At 35.7% G+C, this 25,764-nt stretch overlaps 2 protein-coding genes and 1 long non-coding RNA gene across 3 annotated transcripts in view; 1 reads left to right on the forward strand and 2 right to left on the reverse strand.

Moving 5' to 3' along the window:
- Window positions 1-25,764, reverse strand: part of Myo81F (Myosin 81F) — a 102,356-nt gene that overhangs the window by 56,913 nt on the left and 19,679 nt on the right. Inside the window, exon 2 of the mRNA XM_034977823.2 lies at window positions 7,236-7,295. The gene's annotated coding sequence lies outside the window, so the exon portion shown is untranslated. The remainder of the gene's footprint in view (window positions 1-7,235; window positions 7,296-25,764) is intronic.
- Window positions 14,140-17,138, forward strand: LOC138403524 (uncharacterized). Its single transcript, XM_069504431.1, has 3 exons — window positions 14,140-14,169; window positions 14,832-14,917; window positions 16,172-17,138. The coding sequence occupies exon 3, from the start codon at window positions 16,298-16,300 to the stop codon at window positions 16,718-16,720; it is 423 nt and encodes a 140-aa protein (XP_069360532.1). The 5' UTR covers window positions 14,140-14,169; window positions 14,832-14,917; window positions 16,172-16,297; the 3' UTR covers window positions 16,721-17,138.
- Window positions 14,165-16,955, reverse strand: LOC117990390 (uncharacterized). Its single transcript, XR_011237780.1, has 2 exons — window positions 16,832-16,955; window positions 14,165-15,930 (listed from the first exon to the last, which is right to left on the reverse strand). It is a non-coding gene; the product is annotated as an uncharacterized lncRNA (long non-coding RNA).

The raw sequence follows: 25,764 nt of genomic DNA on the forward strand, positions 1-25,764 counted from the left end.
CACTTTCGCATTTATAATAAGAGTACTGATATTTCTTTAAACAGTAGCGCGCATCACTAATTCCCGTATCTGCTTACTAAGTAGGTGTTGCAACTTTGATATCAGACTCCACAAGCTGGTATCGCGTTCGCGGCATCCGTTTAGATGTTAATGCCAGCAGTGATAAATACTAAACCTCTGGGAACTCGGCGTCTTTGAAGGCCTATTGAATTTAACACCACATTGTTAAAGCGTAAGAGTTTATTAGGTAATTTAACACTCGTAAAGGTACGCTTACACGGGCAATGGAAATTCCGCAATTCCAGGCAATTTAGTCAATACGGTATTTGACAACTAGTCAAATCAGTAACTTTTTATCAAACGTCAAAACGCGCGCTCAGTATGCGAGATTCTATGAAATACCGGAAATACCGGTGTGTGACGTCACAATCATTTGACGTGCTTTTTTAGTTTAATCGATAAATAATTTAAAATCGTTATTACACTTAAAACCAACAAAGGACATGGATTTTACGTATTTTGGAAGACCCTCTATTTAATAATCACTGAGAAATAATTTATTTTTGATGTAGTCAAATACCCATTTATAACATCATGAAGCAACACCCAGCAATACCTGAAAATTTCAGCAATGTTATGCGAACATCTTGCGAAGTCGGTTTTTATTTTTTTGTAAAAAAAATTATTTCAAAAATTTTAGTGGCCCCATGGTATTAAAATATGCTATGCCTGGTTAAAAATCTACTGTTTACTAAGCTATTACACTGATCGCGAGCAATTTACTCTTATCCGTTGAGGAGTTCCATTATCTATCTTCGAAGATGTTCATCAGATCTTCACCAAATTTAAATGGGACCAACTTTGAAGTATACCCTTTCAAATAAAAAAGAGTTTTCAAAATCGGTCCAGGCGTCTTCGAGTAATCCGGTAACATACATAAAAATAAAAAAAATAAAAAAAGATTCCGACGAATTGAGAACCTCCTCCTTTTTTTGAGGTCGGTTAAAAATTATAAATTTAAGCGGTGACTCACCAACGAGGGTTGGTTCCCCATGCCTCAGGAATCCTATGCAAACGTGACAAATTATACTTGATGAAATACCTCGGAACAAACCACCGTGCCCTCTAACGAACAATTTATGCAATATCGTTGCAGCGACCGTCGCATTTCCCACGAGACAATGTATGGAGAGCGTTCTACAAGCACGTTCTCAGGAAAGCCTTTGCATATCGCAGACAGTCTGCTGATATGATTCCGCTTCATGTCCCATCGCTACAATGAAAATTCTTGAATCTAATTACCATATCTGATGAAATCCATACTCAAAGAGTTGAAATCGCAAATTCCACTGCATCCTTTAAAGAACAATTGCAGCTTTGCAGTATCTCGGTAGTTTCATCCCACATTTCCCTCATGAGACAGTTGTTTCCGAATTCCAGCGTCATATTGCAACATTTCGAATGCTTGGATCTAATTTTATCGTATCTGATGTTCGCATAGAGCTAAAATCACTAAATCCATTGTATCTTCTTATTTTTTCCTTTTATGACTAGCTTAGTCCCGTGACTTCGTCCGCGTGAACTATACAAATTTCAAACCCCTATATTACCCCGTAATGTCTACGTATTATTAGTTATCTGCATGCCAAATTTCAGCCGGATCTGTCCAGTACTTTGAGCTACGCGTTGATTGAGCAGTCAGTCAGTCAACCCTTTTATATATTTAGATTAAGTTATTATTTTTTACACATTCAGTCAGTCAGTTAGTCAGTCAGTCAGATTCATCATCATCACAGTCATTTGATTCAGAATTTGAAACATACTACTTACTAACTGTTTAAATAAAAGTTTTTAAACCAATTACGCGCCCTATCCAAAATCCGCAGGATCCTTTAAGAAGTAATTGGAGCATAGCAGTTGCAGCCGGCAATGTCATTTTTCCACGTTTCTCTCATGAAACAGTAATGCACGCGGCGCGAGTGACAAGGCTCTTAGAAAGGCTTTTGCGTATTGCTGACAGCGTGAAAGTCCTGATTGTGACGTCACACAGCTTCACTATTTCATCTACAAAGGGGCAATTACCGCTGAAGTGGATTTTAACCCCGCTAAAGCTTTGTAGATAGCGCCCCTGCTGATAAGCTGAAAGAATTTCTATAGCTCAATAGTAAGTACCTATTCGTATGCATCTCTTTATTCTTGAATATTTTAGATGCAACTATTTAATTTCCCAGGTTAGCCCAACAGATATGGTTTTGGACGTCATACATGTATGTGTACATTATGTTAGACGTATATAATAGTCCGTACAAAATTACTTCTCACTCGCCATTTTAACTCTATGGGTTACTGTCATGTCAAAAGTACGGTTCATGAAAGGAAGTCTTCATAACCTCGCGCCCCTAGGCACGTGTCTAGTTTGCCTTAGGGATAATCTGTCTCTGACTATAACTCAATTTCGTCCATGGCATTAAAATACTGCCCAGAAATAAAAATTTGGATAAAAATTTGGCAAAATATTTAGCCCATTTATAAGTGCTTTGAGCTATTCTAATTTGTGAATGCTTTAGCTACGTTACACGAAGCTACAGCAAGATTAATTAGGGTTAAAGTCATAGACCGGAAAATGTAATAGCTCTTACCGCATTTGCGCAATATAGCTTGCAACGTTGCAACAATTATAATATTTTACCAGTACAGTTAGATATTTTTAATACTTAATTAAATAATCAATAGTGAGCAACAGGTGGGGTCGTTAAAAAGCTTGCTCGTTGCGGTGTTGTGATTTGGGGGTATAATTTATAAGATAATGTGGTATAATTTATGCGTGAAGATGATTTTGATTAAAGATTGTGTGAAATTTGTTGCAATACAAGAATACTTACGGCTATATTGTGTAAGGATTGTTTTAGGAAAGCTGTTACTACTTTTCACTTTAATGCACAATCAAAAGGGTTTCACAAAAAGCGGACAAGGTGACGCAGTACGCTCGACCTAACCTGTTTGCTTTTCACTTGACATTGTATGAGAAAGGTGAGAGGCACGATGATTTTCACTGAAATCAAGGCTTTAGGAAAAGTATTTTTGAGAAAAAAACACTAAATGTATGTTTGTAAAATAAAGATATTTCAACTAATGAATAAATTTATTTATTTACGCCCAAAGTTGTCATAAATTTAGTGTTAAAATAGGAATCTTTTGAGCCTCGTAACTTTAAAATCAATTTTTTTTTCAATGTTTAAAATATCAATACTTAGTTTTGAGCATACAATATCAAATAATGTAGTAATTATCCTCCTACGTTTGTATAAAGAAAGTATCGAACTGAGCCCACTTAAGACTCCAGAACCCAGAACCTTATTTTCCAATCAACTTTAGGAAGGTGTGATAGGCATATTGAGGGTGTGCTCAAAAGCAATGACAGAAAAAAACTGGCCAAGTGCGAGCCAGACTCGCGCACAGAGGGTTCCGTACTACAGTCGTATTTTATCGACATTTTGCACGTTAAATCAAAAACTATTATACCTAAAAATAAATAGAAATCTGTTTTAGAATTTAAAAATAAAACCCTTTCACACTATACCCCACTTGGTATAGTAATCTTACGTTGAAAGTTGAAAATAGCAACATTTTTCATGAACATATTTTAATTTTTTTCTTGTCATGTTACCACAAATACACGGTTTTTAGATTTTTCCCCCCATATCTGCAATAAGGCCTACCTTCCTGCCAAATTTCATGATTCTAGGTCAACGGGAAGTACCCTGTAGGTTTCTCGACAGAGCGACAGACAGACAGACAACAAAGTGATCCTATAAGGTTTCCGTTTTTCCTTTTGAGGTACGGGACCCTAAAAATAATAATAAGTAGGTACTTAAATAAAATAGAAATTAAACTAAGGAAAACTTTGACTTGTAACTATGAGCCTTGGAGCTCTTACAGCCATATCTCACGAGTCACTAATCGTTACTTTAGATTGAGTTAAAACGAGACATATTTATGTGAGAGATATAGCTCTGTCTCGTTTTAACTAAACATACGTAACGATTAAGCGACTCTGAGTGCGTCCGTTAGTAAAAATACTAAATAGTGGAAGGAAAAAATTCAAAATCAGGACGTTCGCCTGCAGGCTCAAGAGCAAGAATTTAAAATTCAAACGACGGCCGGCGACTCCTGTGCAAGTGAAGTAAACTAGGACAAGCCGGGATGCGAGATGTTACCTACCGGTCCTTTGTACCCGCGCTCAGTCATTTTAGGGTTAGTGAACTCCCGTGAAAAAGAAGGGTTCTTAAGTAAATTTTTGTGTTTTATAGTGGTTTTAATTAAAATTCAACGCTAATTTAAATAATTACAAGTATTCTTACAACGTTTCTACATTATAATTACGAACCAATTTCAGTATCGCGTTCGATTCGATATCCGGGACACTTTAAATAAGTATTCCGATAGCTCTTATCGTTGAAGGAGCAGGTGCACATTAATTAATTGTAATTGTATTCGGTTTTGTGCATAAATAAAGGAGAGATGATATGAAAAATATTGCATCAAAACTTAAACCCTAAAAACTTAAACTTAGAACCTAGTTGCCTGGTAGAGATCGCTTCACAGCGATAAGGCCGCTAATTGTATGTTCTTCTTTTACATGTTTCTTTTTTGTGTCTTTTCTTTTTGGTGTACAATAAAGTATATTAAACTAAAAAAAACTTATTTATTTAACAAAAGTTTGTACAATGATAACACGAGCATCGATTTCAAAATATTTCACTGTAGTCTCTAGTTTTCGAACAGTGCCTGTTGCCACTGATGGTATAATATGGACATGAAACAACGGTCGCTGACTATGGCTGAAGTGACAATGGGCAGGGCACATAGTCCGAAAAAAACTGGCCAAGTGCGAGTCAGGCTCGCGCAACGAGGGTTCCGTAATACAGTCGTATTTTTTCGACATTTTGCACGATAATTCAAAAAATTATGATGCATAAAAATAAATAAAAATCTGTTTCAGAATGTACAGGTAAAGACGTTTCATAAGATACCCCACTTGATATAGTTGTCTTACTTCGAAAATTTAAAATACTAATTATTAGTTCATGACCACAATTTAATTTTTTTTGTGTGATGTAACCATAAATTCACGGTTTTCAGATTTTTCCCCGAATGTCAGCTATAAGACCTACCTGTTTGCCAAATTTTATGATTCTAGGTCAACGGGAAGTACCCTGTAGGTTTCTTGACAGACCGACAGACAGACAGACAGACAACAGAGTGATCCTATAAGGGTTCCGTTTTTCCTTGTGAGGTACGGAACCCTAAAAATGATAGACGTTGGTGTCACCAGGTTCAAGAATGGCGATCTGGCATCGAAAAGCGCAGTGTTCGAAGACCCCTGCTAAGTGGACAGACAAATGAGTCACAGAGAGCCGCTGGATTCAGGTGGCGCTAGGCCCTGGCCGTGGAAGTCTCTACAAGAGACCTATGTTTAGCAGTGGACGTTTATCGGTTGACAATGATGATGATGAGCCATGATTTTCCTTCGATTTCATTAATAAGAATTCAAATTCCGCAGAAAATACTTGTAATCAGATTTGCTTGCCTCAGCAAATACCTGTCTCGGCAAAAATTAAAAATCAGGACGTTCGCCTGGAGGCTTTCGAGCGATAATTTGAAATTCAAACGAAGAACAGCGATGCATTTGCACTGTAAGTAGGACACGACGGCTAGTGATATGTTTGCGGTCTTCTTTACCCCCACCTAGTAATTACAGGTTTAGTGAACTCTCCTGATAAAGAAGAATTTTTAAGGAGAATTTAAATATTCGTTAGTGTTATCATTATTCATTGACCTAAATGTAGATATTAGTAGCACAGAATACTAAATATTTTAGTAGTATACCTAACAGCTCCACCCTTTATCCTTATTTTAAAACGTAAGCCCAATACTTAAAGGGTTACAGACGGAGTGGCCCGCGACCACCACGTAAGGCTGCCTGTCCACTGGTGCGGAGCGGAGCGGAGATGTGTTGAGCAAACCAATCAGATTGTCGGTAAATAACGTGATGATTTTATTCCGCCGTCTGACAAAACTCTGATTGGTCAACTATACACATCTCCGCTCCGCTCCGCATCAGTCGACAGGCAGCCTTATGGCTTGAAATTTATTATCAAGAAAGACGTTGCAGCCGTAGCGCCTCGGCTCCACTCCACTCTGTGGGTGTGCGTTGCACCTAAGTCTCAATTAAAAAAAACTGACCAAGTGCGAGTCGGACTCGCGCACGAAGGGTTCCGTACTATTATCTATAAAAACGAGCAAAAAAAACACGTTTGTTTTATGGGAGCCCCCTTAATTTTTTTTTTAGTATTTGTTGTTATAGCGGCATCAGAAATACATCTGTGAAAATTTCAACTGTCTAACTATCACGGTTCATGTGATACAGCCTGGTAACAGATGGACAGACAGACGGACGGACAGCGGAGTCTTAGTAATAGGTTCCCGTTTTACCCTCTGGGTATGGAACCCTAAAAAGGGGCGGATTAAATCCTAAAGGTTGCAAGGTCTGAATCAATCCAACAGAACGCTTTCCTATTGCGATCAGCTTTATACGAACAAGAATGCAATCGTCAAAGTAAATAGCGGAAACGGTTCCTATAGCGCGGCATGTGCCAACTCTTGGCTATAGTGTCGTTGTCGTATAAGGCGAGGTACACGCGTACATATCCGCCGGCAATGTACTGAATGACAATCGGGCTATTGTCTATTGTCACTAGGCCTCCAATGAATGCCTCGCGAGGTGACGAATGCCAGAGAATGAAAAGATTTCGAATAATATTGTTTGTAGATAATATTCTTGTCTCCTCAATGCAAAAAATCAATAGAATATCTTTAGATATTCTTGTGTCGATATGTTCAAAGCTTTTTGCCCATAATATCATAGTTAATTATCATTTCATTGGTGACGGAGAGCGTTGTTTCTTTTCCTTGAGCCAGGGCTAAAACAACAAACTCAAATAAATTCCCTAATATTCCTGCGGCGCGTCCCTATCGAAAGTCCTTTGTGTTAATCAAGGTTTTAGAGTTTGTAGTTCTTTATGCAAACTGCGATGCAGTGTAGGTAACGTATGGTAGTACTGGTTGAAATGCCCACCAAAGTAGTTTAGTTCATGGTTCTGTTACAATAGTACTACCTTCAGAGATGGAATCTGAAAGTCTGATAGGTACTAAAAAGTATAATGACAATTTACCTGTTATTTGTGGCTTTGGAATGTAGTTTTCCTTTACGGACGCTTCATTTTACGTGAAATCTGTGAACAAACAAAAAATACGTTAGCCACCTATAATTTATTTCACTTAGGTCTTTGGAGATAGGTATCAGTAGTAGAAAACGATGTCAACCAGTCGACCGATACCACAGAGTAAGAATATGATATTATATTTACAGAGGTTCGACGAAGCCAACTAGACAAAACAATCGTGCGGCCAGTGCGGGACGCAGGAGCGACCCAAACTGGCCTACGTATTTAGGGCGGCATGTTGAAAGGTCGACGTGGTCGTCATACTCTTAACCACGAAGTCAAAGGCATCGGACTACTGTCTCTCCCTTTACACTGTGCCATAACACTATAGAATAAAAGAGCCTCAATAGCTCAACGGTTAAAGGAGCGGACTGAAATCCGAAAGGTCGCCGGTTCAAACTCCCACCTAGCACAAGCTTGACGCTTAGTTGGAAAAGGGGAATACTAGTCATCATGATGAACTTGAAAAAAAATATACTTTGACTACCTTTGGTTTTCCTTTGACTGGTTCCTGTGACTTTAAATGAGCCAGGGTGAATACTGACTTAAATACCTAAGCCTTAATACCACCTACCAGAGCGGACATGTATTTGTAAGATAGGTTATCGAGTCATGTCGGAATATTCAATTTTCAAGCAGACATGAACTCCAATGTAATTTCCTCTCGCGTTGCGGCGCTGATGGTAACGTCGCATACGAACACGTAGTATCATGTAGCACGTGAGAAACTCTATTCTACATTCAATCGCGTATATTTATTTATATTAAACTAGCAGACGAATGGGAGTTTGCTAATAGAGTAAAAGAATTTCTTTTTGAATTGGCTTTAAATTGCATTGCAAATTAGAGGGTTATTACCACCTAATTTATATTTTCCTGGTTGTCTTTATTTTGGGACTGTGGATAAAATGTAACATTTTTCCTTATGGATTCAATCAAAATAAGCAACAGGAAAATCTGCTACATATAACAAAATTTCTTTTTAAATTGGCCATAAATTGCATTGCAAATTAGGCGGTTTTTACCACATAATTTCTATTTTCTTGGTTGTCTTTGTTTTGGGACTGTGGGTAAAATGTACCATTTTTCCTAATTAATTAAATCAAAATAAGCAACAGGAAAACCTGCTATATATAGCAGTAAATTGCATTGCAAATTAGGAGGTTATTACCACCTAATTTCTATTTTCCTGGTTGTTTTTGTTTTGGGACTGTGGGTAAATTGTATCATTTTCCTAATTATTATTAATTAAATCAGAATAAGTAACAGGAAAACCTGCTACATAGGCACATAGGAGACCAAACATTCAATTTGTTCAAATGCATTTAAATGTAGACAATACGAGAACACAAACATTTCGTTCATTTTCAAAAAAAAAAAATTGGTGACATATATTTTTGACTAATGCAGATTTAATGTGACTAATTTTATCAAAACTATGTACACGTAGTTAGGTATATCATAACATATTGCATGCTATAGGCAGAATTTGGCTGTACCTTTTTGTTTTTGTTTTCCACTGTTTACCCATATTCGCAATAAAGAAATTTGAATTGAATTGGATTTATTTATTATTATTTATTGAATTATTGAATGAATTGTATTAAGCGGTAGCCTTATACGATACTTATCTACCAAGATTGGTGAAGGCAGTCTTTATATGTACCAGTTTTATTTACACAGTGAACATCCCGCTTATTACTTAACTAATAAAAATGGAAAAGAGTAATAGTACAGTCATCTGCTGGTCAAAAAGAGGGTTACCTGAAAAGTTTTCCGGGACTTTTGAAAATCGGTGATTTTGTAGATTTCGACGTTATGATTTTGATTTCGACAGGCAAAACTACCAAGTGACTGGGAGTGGAAGTGAGTGAAAACTAACTAGATATCATTTCTCTAAGAAAACATATGTAGCATTACTCGCTTCAAAGACCTGACGAATATATTAAGGCGTGTCCAAACATAGCGCGGCAATCGTGAGCGGCATGCCGCGCGCGATTTCCGCGCTGTGTTTGGACGGCCGCCGCGCACGAATGCCGCGTGTTGCTGCCGCGCGTGCTAGATTAGCCTCAGAAGTATAGAGACAATAGAGTCAGGAATCACCTACTGAGAGCCTAAACCTTAATTCGTTATCAATAAGCTAGGGCGTGGTTGAAGGTAGAAAACAAAATAAAAGATTGTATAAGGAAATAAACTGTTTTATTCAGGGAAAAATCCCTCCATATCAAAGTTTATCTTTACCATTACTTATTGCTTTATCATTAAATAATTTATTATTTCCTTTAAGAAAAATCTACCGCCAGTTCGAAAAAGCATATCTACCGAGAGAAAGAACTGGCAAGAAAAAACTCGGCGGTGTCTATCCACAATTATTGAAAAATAGATACAACTATGGTATTACCATAACATATCCAACCCACATCGGGTATAAGCATAAACTATTACAAAGGAATACCAGTTGAATAACAAATTACACATTAAACAACATACATAGTATAACAATAGAAATATAAAATCAACAATATTCGTACCTGTAGGTATGTCACAGCTTCTTATTAAAAATAGGAAAATTAATGATGTCTACCGTCAAAGCAGAGCCATTTATAGCCCTTTGGCTACCCTTTCCATAAGTATAATGATACCATATAAAACTCAAATTCAATAGAGTCGACAATAGAGATTAAACTTTAGTTTTAAATTTATACACTTCAAAATTCCACATTATACTCTATTTAAATCTACAATTACTTTACTTCTAAAATATAATAAAATCAATTTCACCATGTAAGACCTTTGGATTAGCTGCTATATATTATCTGTTACGTCTGTAGTATTTTGTCTATCATTTTGACGTGCCTCTGTTTACAAATAAAATGTCAATGGTTTAGAATTAATTCTTAAGCAAAATCTAAAGAGTTTAGTAGCAATTTCAAGAAATAAATAGCAACTCTAACCATTTATCTTATACGGCCAAACTGACAATTGCTTCGTTCTCGAAGCAACAAAATAAAAACAAACAATTCGTAAAGTAAATTTTTAACAACATCAAAACATTTTTTTTTTTTTCAAACAACATGTCTGTGGCTTCCAACAAAATTTAAAAAAACATTTTAAACATGTGTGTGACATACAAAATTACCACACAGTTTACTCTCAAAAATACAAGAAATATTTTTCTCGCCACAGCACATAAATGTTTCCAAACAAGATATCCTTTAACCCCATTGGTTTTAAACCAATATCAAAAAATATTTTTAACACCACTGGTATTAAAGCGATATTATAAAAATACTTTTCAACACCGTTGGTTCCAACGTTTTAAAGTATCATCTACAAAATATCCTTCAACACCATTGGTTTTAAGGCAACATCGTAAACCATCATAAAATTGTCCCTTAACACCATTGGTTTTGATCCATATATCACTATACAATTTTTCCATTGATCGAACATTTGATCAAAGTTTTAAATAAATTCCAATAAAATATAGAGATGAATATTAAACAAAGAAAAATTGCAACTGAACAAATTGTAAATTATCAGAATTTAAAATAATATGTTTCATAAAAAAGAACCATCAAAATGAAAAGTTACAAAAATATTAATATTTCAAAATAAGTTAAATCATAAGAACTTTTTTTCAATTTCAAGTTAATAATTTTGCAAAAATAATAAAATACCATCGACTCTTACTCCTAAAGTACCAAAGTCAAAAACAAAGGGTAGGTATATAAAAAGTAATTATATGTAAGATATATCAAAACAAAACTAACTACTATGTTAGAAGAAGTAAAAATAATCAAAGAGTAAACTTATCTAATTATCGTTATTTACTTTCAAAAATATTTTCTATTCAATCTCTTTTTGTCTATCTGCAATCAGTCCTTGGACTATACAAAAACATTTGTTGCTTCCCACATCCAATGATGTGCCAACAACCTTCCTTTTTAAATAAATACCAAAACATTTTTCCACAATAAAATATAAAAATCCAAAAGATCGTAAATAAAAACATAAAGGTAGGTATCAAAAACTAAAATGTCAAAAAATACCACAAAAATAATTTACATTAAAAAGATCGTCAAAGAAGTAATCAATATCAAAAATAGTTAAACACTTCAAACATCAAAAACGTCAAAAAATCAAAAGTATTATTCAAACAAAACAACAAAATACGGCATTAAAAAATATTAAACACAAGTGGGTAGTCAATAATCTCTAAATTCCAATATTCTAAATTTAAGTTTCAGGTTTAACCATAGTCCACCACGCTGGCCAAGTGTGGATTGGCAGCTCCATTACATCACATTACATAACGGTGGGTATATATAAAAAAACAATGACATCAAACAATCAGTAGCTACTAGACTTAGCGGCATAGCAACAGGATAAGACATCAGCAGCCTAACCTATCCTTATATAAAAACTACAAAAATAAACTCCAACAAAATTTCTTAATTATTGTAGGTAGGTATCACAAATCTTTCATCTCTACGTTTCGCGAGTGAGAACTCCGATGCAAAGTCAATAGCAAATTTACAAAAATGGCCACGCTAATCGCGTTTCTGATCAATGAATCATCAATATTTAACGAATGATGCAATATGTATTTCTGTATTGTTCTTAATTTGAAACAAAATTACAACAAAAAAAAATTTTTTTTTTCTTTTTTTTTTTGGTTCTTTTTTTCCTTCTTTTCTCTCTGTCATTATGTAACACATAAATAAATTATATACATCTATTCGGCCAACCTGAAAAGTACTTCGTTCTCGAAGTACTTACATAGGAAATGCCTCAAGAACATAACTAAAAAAAAGTAAGATGACTCATCACTCGTAAAACAATATTCAATGATTCAATGTCAACATCACTATCATATAAATTACGAATATACGGCTAGACGTCAGACGTAAATTAAAATAGAACACAAATTAATCATCAGTAAATATTTACTGACAAACTTGCTTTAGTTTTTCACCGCTCGGTCAGTCCGACATTTAACCACATTTTATCATTTTCAAACTACAAACCTAGGTGCGATTAGATAATGTTACTAATGAACCGTATACAAAAAAAAAAGACATAACCTGTGTCAAGTCTAACCTATTGTAATCGTATGATCATTTACTTAATAAAAATTTCATACCAGCTAACTACCTGCAAATTTTCAACATTAATTTTCGTAATACCGATTTGTGTTATTAGCCGAGACATCATGCGATTAAACACCTTCAAACATTAATCTGAGTCATTGAAACAGAATACCTATACTGAATACAAAATTACCCGCAAAAATTTTATTTATTTAGTACCCACATCTTTTCTATAATACAATTAGTTTGTGTTACTACATTACGCAGAGTATTAATAGGTCCATGATTACGCAATAAAACTTTTTAAGGCCTACCTGCCTGAAAAAATAGTCTCACAAAAACACTTTTTTTTTCACTTTCACAACACTTTGAACAAAATAAGCTTCCATACCGATTTAGGGTATCCAGATTAAGGATATCCAATGTCCATTGTGGTACCTCTCGTGGACGTCAGTCATCACAACGCCTGTTGTAACATCTTTGATGGCTTTTCACAAAGCCATCCGAATTGGCCGGTATTTCTGAAACTTGTACAACTGTATTAGAAAAGGCACAATTCAGCCATATCGTATCCCACTTCTGATGCTAGATTAGCCTCAGAAGTATAGAGACAATAGAGTCAGGAATCACCTACTGAGAGCCTAAACCTTAATTCGTTATCAATAAGCTAGGGCGTGGTTGAAGGTAGAAAACAAAATAAAAGATTGTATAAGGAAATAAACTGTTTTATTCAGGGAAAAATCCCTCCATATCAAAGTTTATCTTTACCATTACTTATTGCTTTATCATTAAATAATTTATTATTTCCTTTAAGAAAAATCTACCGCCAGTTCGAAAAAGCATATCTACCGAGAGAAAGAACTGGCAAGAAAAAACTCGGCGGTGTCTATCCACAATTATTGAAAAATAGATACAACTATGGTATTACCATAACATATCCAACCCACATCGGGTATAAGCATAAACTATTACAAAGGAATACCAGTTGAATAACAAATTACACATTAAACAACATACATAGTATAACAATAGAAATATAAAATCAACAATATTCGTACCTGTAGGTATGTCACAGCTTCTTATTAAAAATAGGAAAATTAATGATGTCTACCGTCAAAGCAGAGCCATTTATAGCCCTTTGGCTACCCTTTCCATAAGTATAATGATACCATATAAAACTCAAATTCAATAGAGTCGACAATAGAGATTAAACTTTAGTTTTAAATTTATACACTTCAAAATTCCACATTATACTCTATTTAAATCTACAATTACTTTACTTCTAAAATATAATAAAATCAATTTCACCATGTAAGACCTTTGGATTAGCTGCTATATATTATCTGTTACGTCTGTAGTATTTTGTCTATCATTTTGACGTGCCTCTGTTTACAAATAAAATGTCAATGGTTTAGAATTAATTCTTAAGCAAAATCTAAAGAGTTTAGTAGCAATTTCAAGAAATAAATAGCAACTCTAACCATTTATCTTATACGCGCGAACGAGGTTGCCGCGCGCGTAGTGTTCGTTCGTCAGTGAAGGTGTGTGGACGTAAACGATGGATAACGAAACGGCAATTCGACTTATTGAAATATATGGTTCATTTAATGCATTATGGGACACCAGGCGCAAAGAATATCATAACAATAATTTAAGAGAAGACATGTGGGATGAAATCGCAAAAAATTTCGAGCAACCGAAAGCATTTCTAAAAACCAAAATGAAAAGTCTTTTAAGCTCATACAGAAGTGAAAGAAACAGAGAAAAAACGAGTAACATTACTGGTTCGGGTAAGTTTAATCTTTTATTTAATGATATTGATGAAATGACAATAAGTACTCCTACAGCAAACAATAACAAAATGAAGTACTTGTAACAAAAGATTCTATTCTACTTACATATAGGTATCTAAGTTAAATGTATACTGTGGTATATGTAGTTCTTGGAATTTACGTAACCGAGTGAGCTTTATTTGTGGTTACGTCGTGTACATGTATAATTGTGTAAGTGTGCGTGCCTGTCGGAGCCTAGGTGAGAGCGGTCAGGCGCATGCATTGCGCTCGCTCACATAATGATAGTAATATGGTTCGTACGCAGTTCGCACGTTTGTAATGCTCAACTAAGTATAGTACGTTTTTTCATGCACGACCCAAAATATAAATAAATATGGCAAACCGATTGAGTTTGACATTTCTTAGAGCGCAAAATCATTGAATGAATGTTTTTAATAAATCAATGAATTAATGCAATTACGTAGATTGAATAATTTTCGAAATACGTATAATCATCATCGAAATATTTTGGTTAAAATATGTGACCGTTGTAAAATATGTTTAACGGTCTGATCAGCTGGTAAACTAGACTGATGGTCGTGAGTTTATACACACATGTTTAGGAAAGTATTTCTCACAAGCAGATGGATATAACAGAATTGACACTTTTATTGTTACAGATAGAAACAAGGCCTACAAGTCTAAATGGTTTGCCTACGAATCTTTCCACTTTTTGCATGATAGGGGTAATCCTATTGACACAGTGGTAAGTACGCTAATTTCATACATACATTCATGTATAACCATACTAATATTATAAATGCGAAAGTGTGTTTGTTGGTTTGTCCTTCAATCACGCCGCAACAGAGTTACGGATCGACGTGATTTTTTGCATAGGTATAGCTGAGGACCTGGAGAGTGACATAGGCTACTTTTTATCCCGGAAAATCAAAGAGTTCCCGAGGGATTTTAAAAAATAAATTCACGCGGACGAAGTCGCGGGCGTCATCTAGTTTCTCATAACGTAATTATTTAATATCTATCTTGCCAAATAATCGACCCGTTTGCCATAAAATGTTCTGCCAAAAAATTACGAATATCGGTTGGAGTGCCACCTATACATTCGTTCGGTGTTAAAGTAACTGATTCATTCATTGAGTTATTAGAGGTTGTTATTGAAGAGCTGTTTCGAAGAAAATTATGCAAGTGAACAGCAGCTAGAACTACCTTTTTAGCTGATGTTGGGTTTAACATAATTGCATTTCTCAGTACTCTAAATTTAGACGCCAAAATACCAAAAGCATTTTCAACTACTCTACGTGCTCTCGATAGTCTGTAGTTAAAAATCCGTTCTTTAGACCCTTTTGAATGAATTCCTGCAAAAGGTGTCAACATATATTTAGTTAAAGCAAAAGCTTGATCTCCTAATATGACATAGGGTACTTTTGTTGTGTAGGGTATATTTAAAATTTCTGGTGCTGGTACATTAAGTTGATTATTTTCTAACTTTCGGTACAATTCACAATGTTTAAAAACGCCTCCATCTGATATTCGACCTTGACTTCCAACGTTAACGTACATAAAATTGTAATTTGAGTCTACTAATGCTAAAAGTACAATACTAAAATGTTTTTTATAATTGTAATACTCGGTGCCGCTTCTAAAAGGAGCCTGAATAGTTATATGTTTTCCGTCCAAAGCACCGATGACATGTGGGAAATTCCATTTTTCCTCGAATTCTTTAGAGACTATCTTCCAATCTTGTTCCGATACTGGTAACTGAAAAATATAAAGTTCACATTAAAAAAATGCGAAATTTATCTTAACACGGGTGGGGGTGGGTAACCTCAAAGAATCGCGTGGAAATCTAACTACGACATTCTACGACAGATATAATTGAAAACAGTCGGACATCATACGAAAGCATTTTAGTCCTAGCTGAAACGGAGACACTTCTTAAATCCCAAAGACTATACCTATATTCTACAAACACAACTAAAAATCGTTGTTTTGATTACAGGATTGTGGCTCATCGTCGCAGTCACATAATACAGAACAAGGAGCTACAGAACAAGGCGCTACAGAACAAGGCGCTACAGAACAAAGCGCTACAGAACAAGGCACTTCAGAACTAAATACGACTAACATGAATACTGCATCTACGATTCCAACTAAAAGGAAGCCAACAAAGAGAACACACGAAGATCCGGAGTATGATGCCGAGAATAAAATGTTAGAAGATGCATTGGAAGAAATGCGAAAACAAAGCGATAACAGCAACGATTTATACGTTGCTTTTGGCATGCACGTAGCGGCAGAGTTGAGAAAATACGATCCCATAACCTTAGCAAGAGTAAAACATTCCATAAATACTATAATATTTGACGCTGATATGGCATGTATAAACCAACTCAATCAGTCTACAATTCAAGAAAACGATGAAAGAAGACCAGGTTATTTTACTACACGTTATACCGATATCTCCAATACGGCATCCTCTAGTGACTCTAGTATGGGATCCGGACTTACACAATTGATTAACGATTTGAATACTGAGAATAGTTTATAATTAAATAGTGATTGTTTCATTTTTATTGTCTGCACATTAAACATGCACATATTTATGATTGATTAAAAACTTAATAAAAATAATGTAAGTAATAAAGTTGTTCTTTTTTACCTTTATCACATCCTTCAGAGCTTTCACTAGGGCATCGCACACCTCTGGGACTATTTTTGAGATTGTTTGCTTTGACACGTGAAATATATATTGTAGACTAGTATATGAGTCTCCTGTGGCCAAATATCGCAAAGTTATTGCGAGTCTCTCTTTCGTCGTTATTGCTACACGCCAGTGTGTATCAGTTTTTTTAATAAATGGTTCCACCAGTGTATGTATATGTTCAAATTCTTCCAAGGTCAATCTTAAAAACTGTGTTGTTCGATAGTGGATTTCATAATTAATCACTTTCAAATTCTTTACCCTCTGTTGGAAAAGTGGTCGTATCCAGCATTGCCTTGTTTTTTTCAGTCTCTTCCTTCTGCGTAATTTTCGAATAATAAGTAGAGCTACAACACACGCGGCCGCTTTCATTTTGGATCGAATGCAAACTGAGAGCACAGCGTGTCTAGGACATGCCGCGCAGTATTGCCGCGCACACATTTCTGGGATGTCTACACTAGTCGCGCATCAGAGCTGTGTCTCGCGATTGCCGCGTGTTGCTGCCGCGCACTCGCAGCGCTATGTTTGGACACGCCTTTAGAATGCAAGAGAGCGAATCGCGAGTCCATTAAAAATGCGTTACACAGTTATTAAGCAAAAATATTATAATTTAGACGAGGACATCACAGTTCCTTTCGGGTGCACCGGAAAATAACCGACTACCGTATGCTGATATCATGGTTTATTTTTGTAACTGAGGTTTTTGAACTGTCATATTATTTTCAAACGTTTTAAAATTTTGGGTACATTTTCCTTTCATCATCATCAGCCCGTGGAAGTTCACTGTTCAACATAGGTTTTCCCTACAGAGTGCCACCCAGTCCTTAGCATTCCTTATCTAGCTACTCTCTCTTTTACTCTCTTTATTCCGCTTCCAGGTTAGTCAGTTTCCAAGTTATTTGACATCAGATATTACAGTCATGAGTCAACGATGCATAATTAAAAAAGCTATGTTGCAAATGCTGCGCATCCAACATACTAGTAAAAGCTATCTGTGTGACGATCACAATCGCCTCTGATTGGCTGATACTCTCTGCTTATTGGCAATTATTGGTTTAAATACACATTTGCAGCAAACACCTCAAATTCCAATCGCAGCAATTGCGAGTGTGATACTTTTTTAGGGTTCCGTACCTCAAAAGGAAAAACGGAACCCTTATAGGATCACTTTGTTGTCTGTCTGTCTGTCAAGAAACCTACAGGGTACTTCCCGTTGACCTAGAATCATGAAATTTGGCAGGTAGGTAGATCTTATAGCTGACATTTGGGGAAAAATCTGAAAACCGTGAATTTAGGGTTAGATCACACAAAAAAATTTAAATTGTGGTCATGAACTAATAATTAGTATTTTCAACTTTCGAAGTAAGTGACTATATCAAGTGGGGTATCATAATATGAAAGGTCTTCACCTGTACATTCTAAAACAGATTTTTATTTATTTTTAAATGCATCATAGTTTTTGAATTATCGTGCAAAATGTCGAAAAAATACGACTGTAGTACGGAACCCTGATTGCGCGAGCCTGACTCGCACTTGGCCGGTTTTTTTACAGTGTGATTTGCGATCAGTCCGAGGACTTTAAGCAAATCAGTTGAAGGTCATTGTTTTGTAAAAGCTGCTCCTCTTTACGAGCTAGCAATGCAGGACCAATGTACAATACTTAATCATACTGTCATGGTAAAGGGAAAGATCTTTATCAGCTTTACATTTTCGTATTCATAGTCCATGTACTGACTCATTAAGCTTTAATCAGGGAAGTAAGTGATTAAAAAGTGTGCAACGAGTAATTTCCGTTGGTTACTTTGAGCGTGGAGATTGGGTGCGTCGCATAGCTTTCGTTTTTATGGCATTGAGTTATTATGTACATACCTATATATACTACTACTTAGTTCCTTATTTCCTCAAAGTTTTATGAATTGGGTGTAACCAGAACGCTGGCTAAAATGAAGACAGGTGATAGTACTGATGATTACTGATATGATACCACAAAAAAAACGCGAAAAAATAAAAAATCCTATAATTTTGTAAAAGTTTACGATATATTGCAAAAGTATCTGACTGACGCCAGAGGTCAACGAACGTTACGTACTGGTCACTGGGAGTCAATGCCGTGTCGAAGGCGGGGCATTGACCCGAGTTTTGCACGCTATACATTGCGGGCTTGAAAAATACTAAATCACTAAAACTACAAAATGACGCAAATGGTTATTGGTATTGGATTGTGTTTAGGTACTATAACAATAACGCTAAGTTTTTGCTAGCGTTCTGGTTACATCCTGTATAATATAATTAAGTACCTAATTGTACTTTTAGAAAGAGGGTTGAAGAATATCTGTCTCTATCTGTGGATATGTTCAAAATTCTAGTAAAATACTGATCAGGCTTCCTCTACTATGCAACCAGCAAGTCTAGCTCATCAAAAATCTATTCTTCCGAAAGATGCAGGCCAGCCGTGGCAGGACAATGAAAATTGCTCGGCGCGGCAAGAAATTTTTCATTCGTTGGCTAGAATGCTCTTCAAATGATTAACTTTTCTGAGATATGTGCGTTTTAAGCAATTAAATACCACTTGCTCAACAGGTGAAGGAAAACATCGTGAGTAAACCTGCATACCTGAGAGTTATCCATAATGTTCTCAAAGGTGTGTAATGTCTGCCAATTCACACTGGGTCAACGTGGCGGACCCGTACTCAGTAGTGGGCTGGCGATAGGTTGATCATGATAATGTTTCAGTAGTATAGCAAAATGCTCACGCTCCTTCCCTAACCAGTAATGTGACATATAATATGTGGATTTCAGAGGAATTTAACAATATATTCTATGTTAAATTACATTCAAAGGAATATTTATACCTAATATAGAATGCTCCAGTTTATCGGCTCTTTAAGCAGGTCTACTTAATTAATCTGTGAAGTAGAGATAGGTGGGTACGGAGTTATACGGTCGTTGTATGCGTACCTAGTAAACTTTGCTCTCGTATGATAACCATCCGAGTTTTCAACTGTGCTGTCTGTGCCTAGGACCTACTCGTAAAAGAAGTTTAAGTTTTCCACCAGCTCCACGCTACTTGATGTTTGCCGTGCCAATTTAGAATTAAGTTGCAAAATGCAAATTAAGTTTCCATTCCACCTCTGCGCTCGTTCGTATTGCCTTTGAGCCGTAAATATACGTGTAGCTAACCAGGCTATCAGCACATTTAAAAAAAATGTAATTTAAAAGTGCCTTTAAAATCAAATTAAACTTATTTGCTTTTGTGGAAATCTCAATGTCTTTTGTGTACTTGAAGTATTTTTCCTACAAGGCGTTTTTAATTTGATAATTTGCGCGAGGAAATTACCTTTTGAATAGATACATTCAAATGCAAACTCTCTCTCTATTTCTACCCGAATAATTATTATGAAACTTTAAAGCGCTTTTTTTTTAAATTATTTTATTATTGCTTATTGACAAAATTAGCATAGGTACGTTTCTTACTGCCAGGTGTCTCATAAACTTTTTGAGCATAACTTCGATGGGACGCTGCATCTAGTAGTAAGCAGTATTTGTACCTATATACCTATACTCTTTGGTAAAGCATACAGTTTAAGTAAGATAAAAACAGCAAAATAAAGCTCTCCGCTGACATCTGCTCAGTTTACGTTATACGGGCGCCGACGACGAGCGACGCCCCGACACAGCCAATTTATAATTAAATTGGCGAAATTTTCACCAGCTCGACGCTCCTTTGTTGCCCGCCTGCCTCCGAGTCTCAAAATACACATAACTACGTTTCATTAAAAAATTCAGTTCGGTATAAATACTTACCTAGTTTGTAAATACGTGTTACCTGGATGCCCGCTTTAATTAGGTTTGCGATTTTTAATTAAGTAATTTAAAAAAAAATTAAGGACGACGACGACAGACCGGAAATTTTTTCAGGCTGGCGGAGATTCTTTGTTTTTTAATTGCATGGATTTCGTTACTTCATTTTGGACGCTGCGTCTTCTTATACCTACCTGCCAAATATAAAATATATCACGATAGCTATGTGATGAGCCATGTGATACTAAAAAATCTAATTATCATACCTACCGTCATATTTTCTGAAGAGAAGAAAGTTGAAGAGTTAATTGCAAAGCTATTGATCCGCATCAAGAATAATCCAAAATCATAATATAGTAAATAAATTTTTTTTTTTTTATTAGTTATGTTTTTTTTTTTTTTAATACAATAAAACTTAAAGCTAGCCTTATCTAATTACTATATAAATCATGACCGCGTGGAATGGTGCCAAGAATACTGGCTGCATTTCCGCGCTGGACAGCTAGGCTGATCCGCTGCGCAATAAATAAATTAATGCTAGAATTATTATTTATTGTACACCACAAAAAGTATTTACATCTTTAATAGATCGAGACCGATACCTAATAAAAAAGAATACAGCTATTATAGTTTTTAGTTTCGTTTATATATGAACATACAAACATAAAAAAGAACTAAACTTAAAATAAACTACTACACTACACTTAAAATAATAAATAATTACTTATTTCATTATAAGTAAGAACTTACTTAATAGTGTTATTGTCACTCTCTAGTAATTTCTAGCTTTTACTTTTTTATGACAGTTGCTCGTAAATCGTATAAAATTACTATTTTGACATCGAAAGTTTTATCATTTTCGAATAGTATTGCTTATTGTGATTTCTACATCAATAAATATGAAGTATCTTAAGCATTATTTTAACTTGGCTGAATCTTTGTGCTACATAGCAAATTGTATAATATTGTTAATGCAAGTGTTTCTGTCTGTCTGTCCTTTCATGGCTAATCCGTTTACTGACGAAATTTGGTTCATAGAGATTGCCTCTAGAGTCTAGGTATATGTTCGTCTCCGAGATTCTTTCTTTTTGAGTCTTTATTTCAACACTAGATGTGCCTACCTAAGTTTTTAACTATCTTGTGGGTACTCGTTGATTTTCCGGGATAAAAAGTACCCTATGTCACTCTTCAGGTCTTTAACAAATCTGTTGCTCCGTTGCGGGGTGAATGAAGGACAAACTAAGCAACCAACGAACTAATAATCTAGGTAGCGACACCCTCTCACGATAAATTAAAGTTCAAACGCCGAAATATTAGGGTGAAATATTTGAACTCGTTGAAATCCCAGAATTTTCTAAACAAATAGATAATTCACCTCGGATTTCCAAGATTTTTATTGCGTCAAATATATGCCTGATACTTAGAACTGTTTACATTCAACTATATTCTCAACCATTCGAGTAGGTATCTGAACTAAATCCAGTGACAAGGAGTTTATAATCTGTACTGTGTATAGTGTTGAGTGTAGACGGAGTGTTTGTTTATTTGCATTTAATATGCGACGAGCGGCAGCTGACGGCTATTTTCGATAGGACTATATTAACACTGTCACTACTACCTAATAATGTACACGTACAATGTGGCTAATTCCGTTGTACACAATCTCTAAACTAAACTAAAATGGCACGTCTAAATCTATTGCTATCCCTTTCATAATATTGCTTGCGGAAAAGGATAGCACTAGATTTAGACATGTTAATTTAGTTTAATTTAGAGATTCTATACAAGTGAATCTGCCCTAATGTCCATCTACTTCATAATTTTAGTACACCCCATTGACTAGGTCCAGCCAGATAATTTTGTATCCTAAGAGCTAGCGCGCACCACGCCGTACGTTTTTTCCCCGAAAATCTGTGAACTATAGAATTATAGCGTGCGCACTGCGGAATTAATTCCGCACCGGATTTGACTTGATTTTAATTCAAATTTACGGATTTTAAAACGCACCGCAACTCGCCGCACTGCAGTGCGCGTCCCGTCTAAGTGTAAATACTGAATCTATGGATGTACTTACATGAAGTAGGTAATTCGCAATGTGGTTAGGGATCAGTCAACCCCATCGCGTGTTGGGTGGTGCATGACTCGAGCAGACACGCGAACGTTTGTATGTATATATATTGTATGTTTTGTATTGTAGGTATGCACGTCCGATCCAATTAGCTCAACTTATCTGTTAAACTAAATACTTTCATAATTACTCACAACCACTTAACAACATCGATACTCTGATATATTAGTTTATAATTACTGTGGTCTGGTCGAGATTTTTAAACTATTATTATAGGCATGCGCTTGAATGCAATCACATCAAATAGTAGCTGATGATGGAGCCTAAGGTGGAGCACGCCTGGATAGAAAATGCATATTCATAGTGAATCTTTTGAAGGTCACAACATTGTTATTGGCTGGAAAAATGAAAGCTGGAAGGGTAATATTCCATATTCTTGCAGTACCTAAGTACCTACTGGTATTTGATTTGAAGAAAAATCAAAAATATTTTCTTATTTCTATTTAGCCACCATGTATGCAATTGTTATTTAGGAGCAGTTTTCAACCATGCAGATATAGTCCCCCTGGCAAAGCCGAAAAGACAATATCACAGTAGGTACAAAAGTTCAATCGTATGACTGATTTACATGCATATTATGCCACCACCATCACCATCATGATCATATTATCGCCAGCTAGCTACTGAAAACTGATCTCTCAAAATCCGCCAGGCGGACCAAATGCGGTTTGGCAAACTTCAAAACACCTTTCATGAGAACATTATGGAGATTTATCAGGCATGCCGGTTTGCTCACGATGTTTTCCTTCATCCTTAAAGAAAGTGATATTTAATTGCTTAAAATGCACATAACGAAAAGTAATAGGTACGTGCCCAGGAGCGAACCCCCGATCTTCCAAATAGGAGGCGGACGTCTTAACGACTAGACCTGTCACGGCCTAAATATATCTACTTCGCATAAAAAAAATGGAAACACTTCCAAAATAAAAGGTGTTGTGAGTTGTTTCGATTTTTTTGATGGGAAGTAGGTACATTATGCCATAGCCACCGCAATTTATGCAATACTTCCGAAGACTGACACTTTAATCTGGTACATTAGGTTGGTCAGTTAGGTGTGACCAATAAATAGTAATTCTATCTGCAGGAAAGCGGACATCGCGTGACGCCACGCTATGCAAATGCAATTCACGTTTTCTTAGCTACGTAAACTTTGCCTTAATTTGCTTAACCTGTACGATAAAAAACATTCCAGATTTATTATAAAACTCAAAAGAAGAATAGATAAGAGTGATTGGGTTTAATAACGTATCCACTACGTATCCAAAAAAAAAAAAAAAGAAACCGTATGTTCAGATTCGGACCTTATTTTTTGGTTTGAATTTACCAAAGCTAAAATCTTAGTTTAGTACCTACAGATGAACGAGTTGAAAGCATGAATTTGTGGTTACATTACACCACAAAAAAATTATAAAAAGATTTGTGTTCCCGACCGCCAAATAATTAGTTTACTAAATCATATCAAAATGGCGCTGTCAATCATTTACTAGCAAAGTTTTGTTATACTGGTTTGAGATTTCTTGTACGATAGTGCGGAACCTTTCGTGTGCGATTCCGACTCGCACTTGACCGGTTCTTTACTTTTGTGTCGCGCAGGGACTGTATCTGTTGAGTTCGGACTACGGAGGGTCTCTGCCGAAACTATTATCAAGTTTCCAATAATAACATTCGTCGTTACATGACTGGAATCTATAAATAATGGTTTTTTTTTTCAAGTAACATGATAAAAACCTATCCAGTACCTACTTAGATAAATTCTCTCTTACTGAGCTATTAAATAGTATAAAAACGGTTACTTTTAATGTAAGCGATTCGATATGAATAACAATGACGTAAAAAAGGATGTGTAGCCACGTGTGCATGTGTGCTGCACCTGGGAAGCCTTGGAATGATGCTTATTAAATTGTTTTTGTCTCCAATGCATGATATTATAGTTTCCTTCCGTTTACCATTTATCTAGATAATCTAACTCATTTATAATAGTTAGCAAGCAAACTGATTATTATTAGATTGGTAATTTTTACACGTTTCGTCAGTAATCCATACTAATATTACAAACGCGGAAGTGTCTATAGTGTATGACAATCTGTCGATTACCTTTTGTCGGTCCACATGTATTTTAGTATCTAATCAAAATCTAGGAGTTCCCAAGGGATTTAAAAAATCTTAAATTCACGTGGATACCCATCATATATTGTTGATCAACAACTTATTTTACACCCGCTTCTGATAGTAGAAGTATAGTATCCTAAGGATAGGGTATCCTAGTTACTGTGCAGTTCGTCATTTTAACTGACGCCCTTGTATAGATTCGACACAGCTACGAAAACACTCGACATTAGTTAAACGGTAGTAGGTAGGTAGGTAGTAAAGATGGGCGTTATTGGCCATTTCTGGCAACGGTTAATCAACAGTTATTTAGTTTCAATACCAATATTGATAACCGTTGCCGAATATCGGTATCAGAGTTGTGTTTCAACTAATTTAATATGCGCAACGCGCAGCGGTTTCCGTAGTAGTAACTAAGCTAGCTGCCGTATCAATACCGTCTGTATAGCTAGCGCGCGCATATTCACTAAAATAAAACCAATTTTACTTTCATGAATATCGTGAAGTAATCACAACCTTAAGTTCATAGCAGCAAAGTTTAATTATAATGATCATTGACATAGGTCAAACAATAGTGGACGCCTGCACGAATAGTTTGACACAATCCAGTTAACACAAAACATTTCACGAAGATTGATAAACCAAAGAGGACCTTATCTCTATTACTCTAAGGCTAACTGTATTAAAATTGATAGATCAAAGTGTGATGGACAAGTACTTGTACAGTTAAGCCTTAGCTTAATAGAGATAAGGTCGGCTTTGGTTTATCAAGTTCTTAGTTACTAAGCCGGTAGCCAATAACCGCTCCTTCTCAGCTTTCAGAGAAAAAAAGAAAGAGAAGGCATAATTATTGCGT

Source organism: Maniola hyperantus, chromosome 18 (assembly GCF_902806685.2).
Source record: "Maniola hyperantus chromosome 18, iAphHyp1.2, whole genome shotgun sequence".
Classification (NCBI taxonomy): Eukaryota; Metazoa; Arthropoda; class Insecta; order Lepidoptera; family Nymphalidae; genus Maniola; species Maniola hyperantus.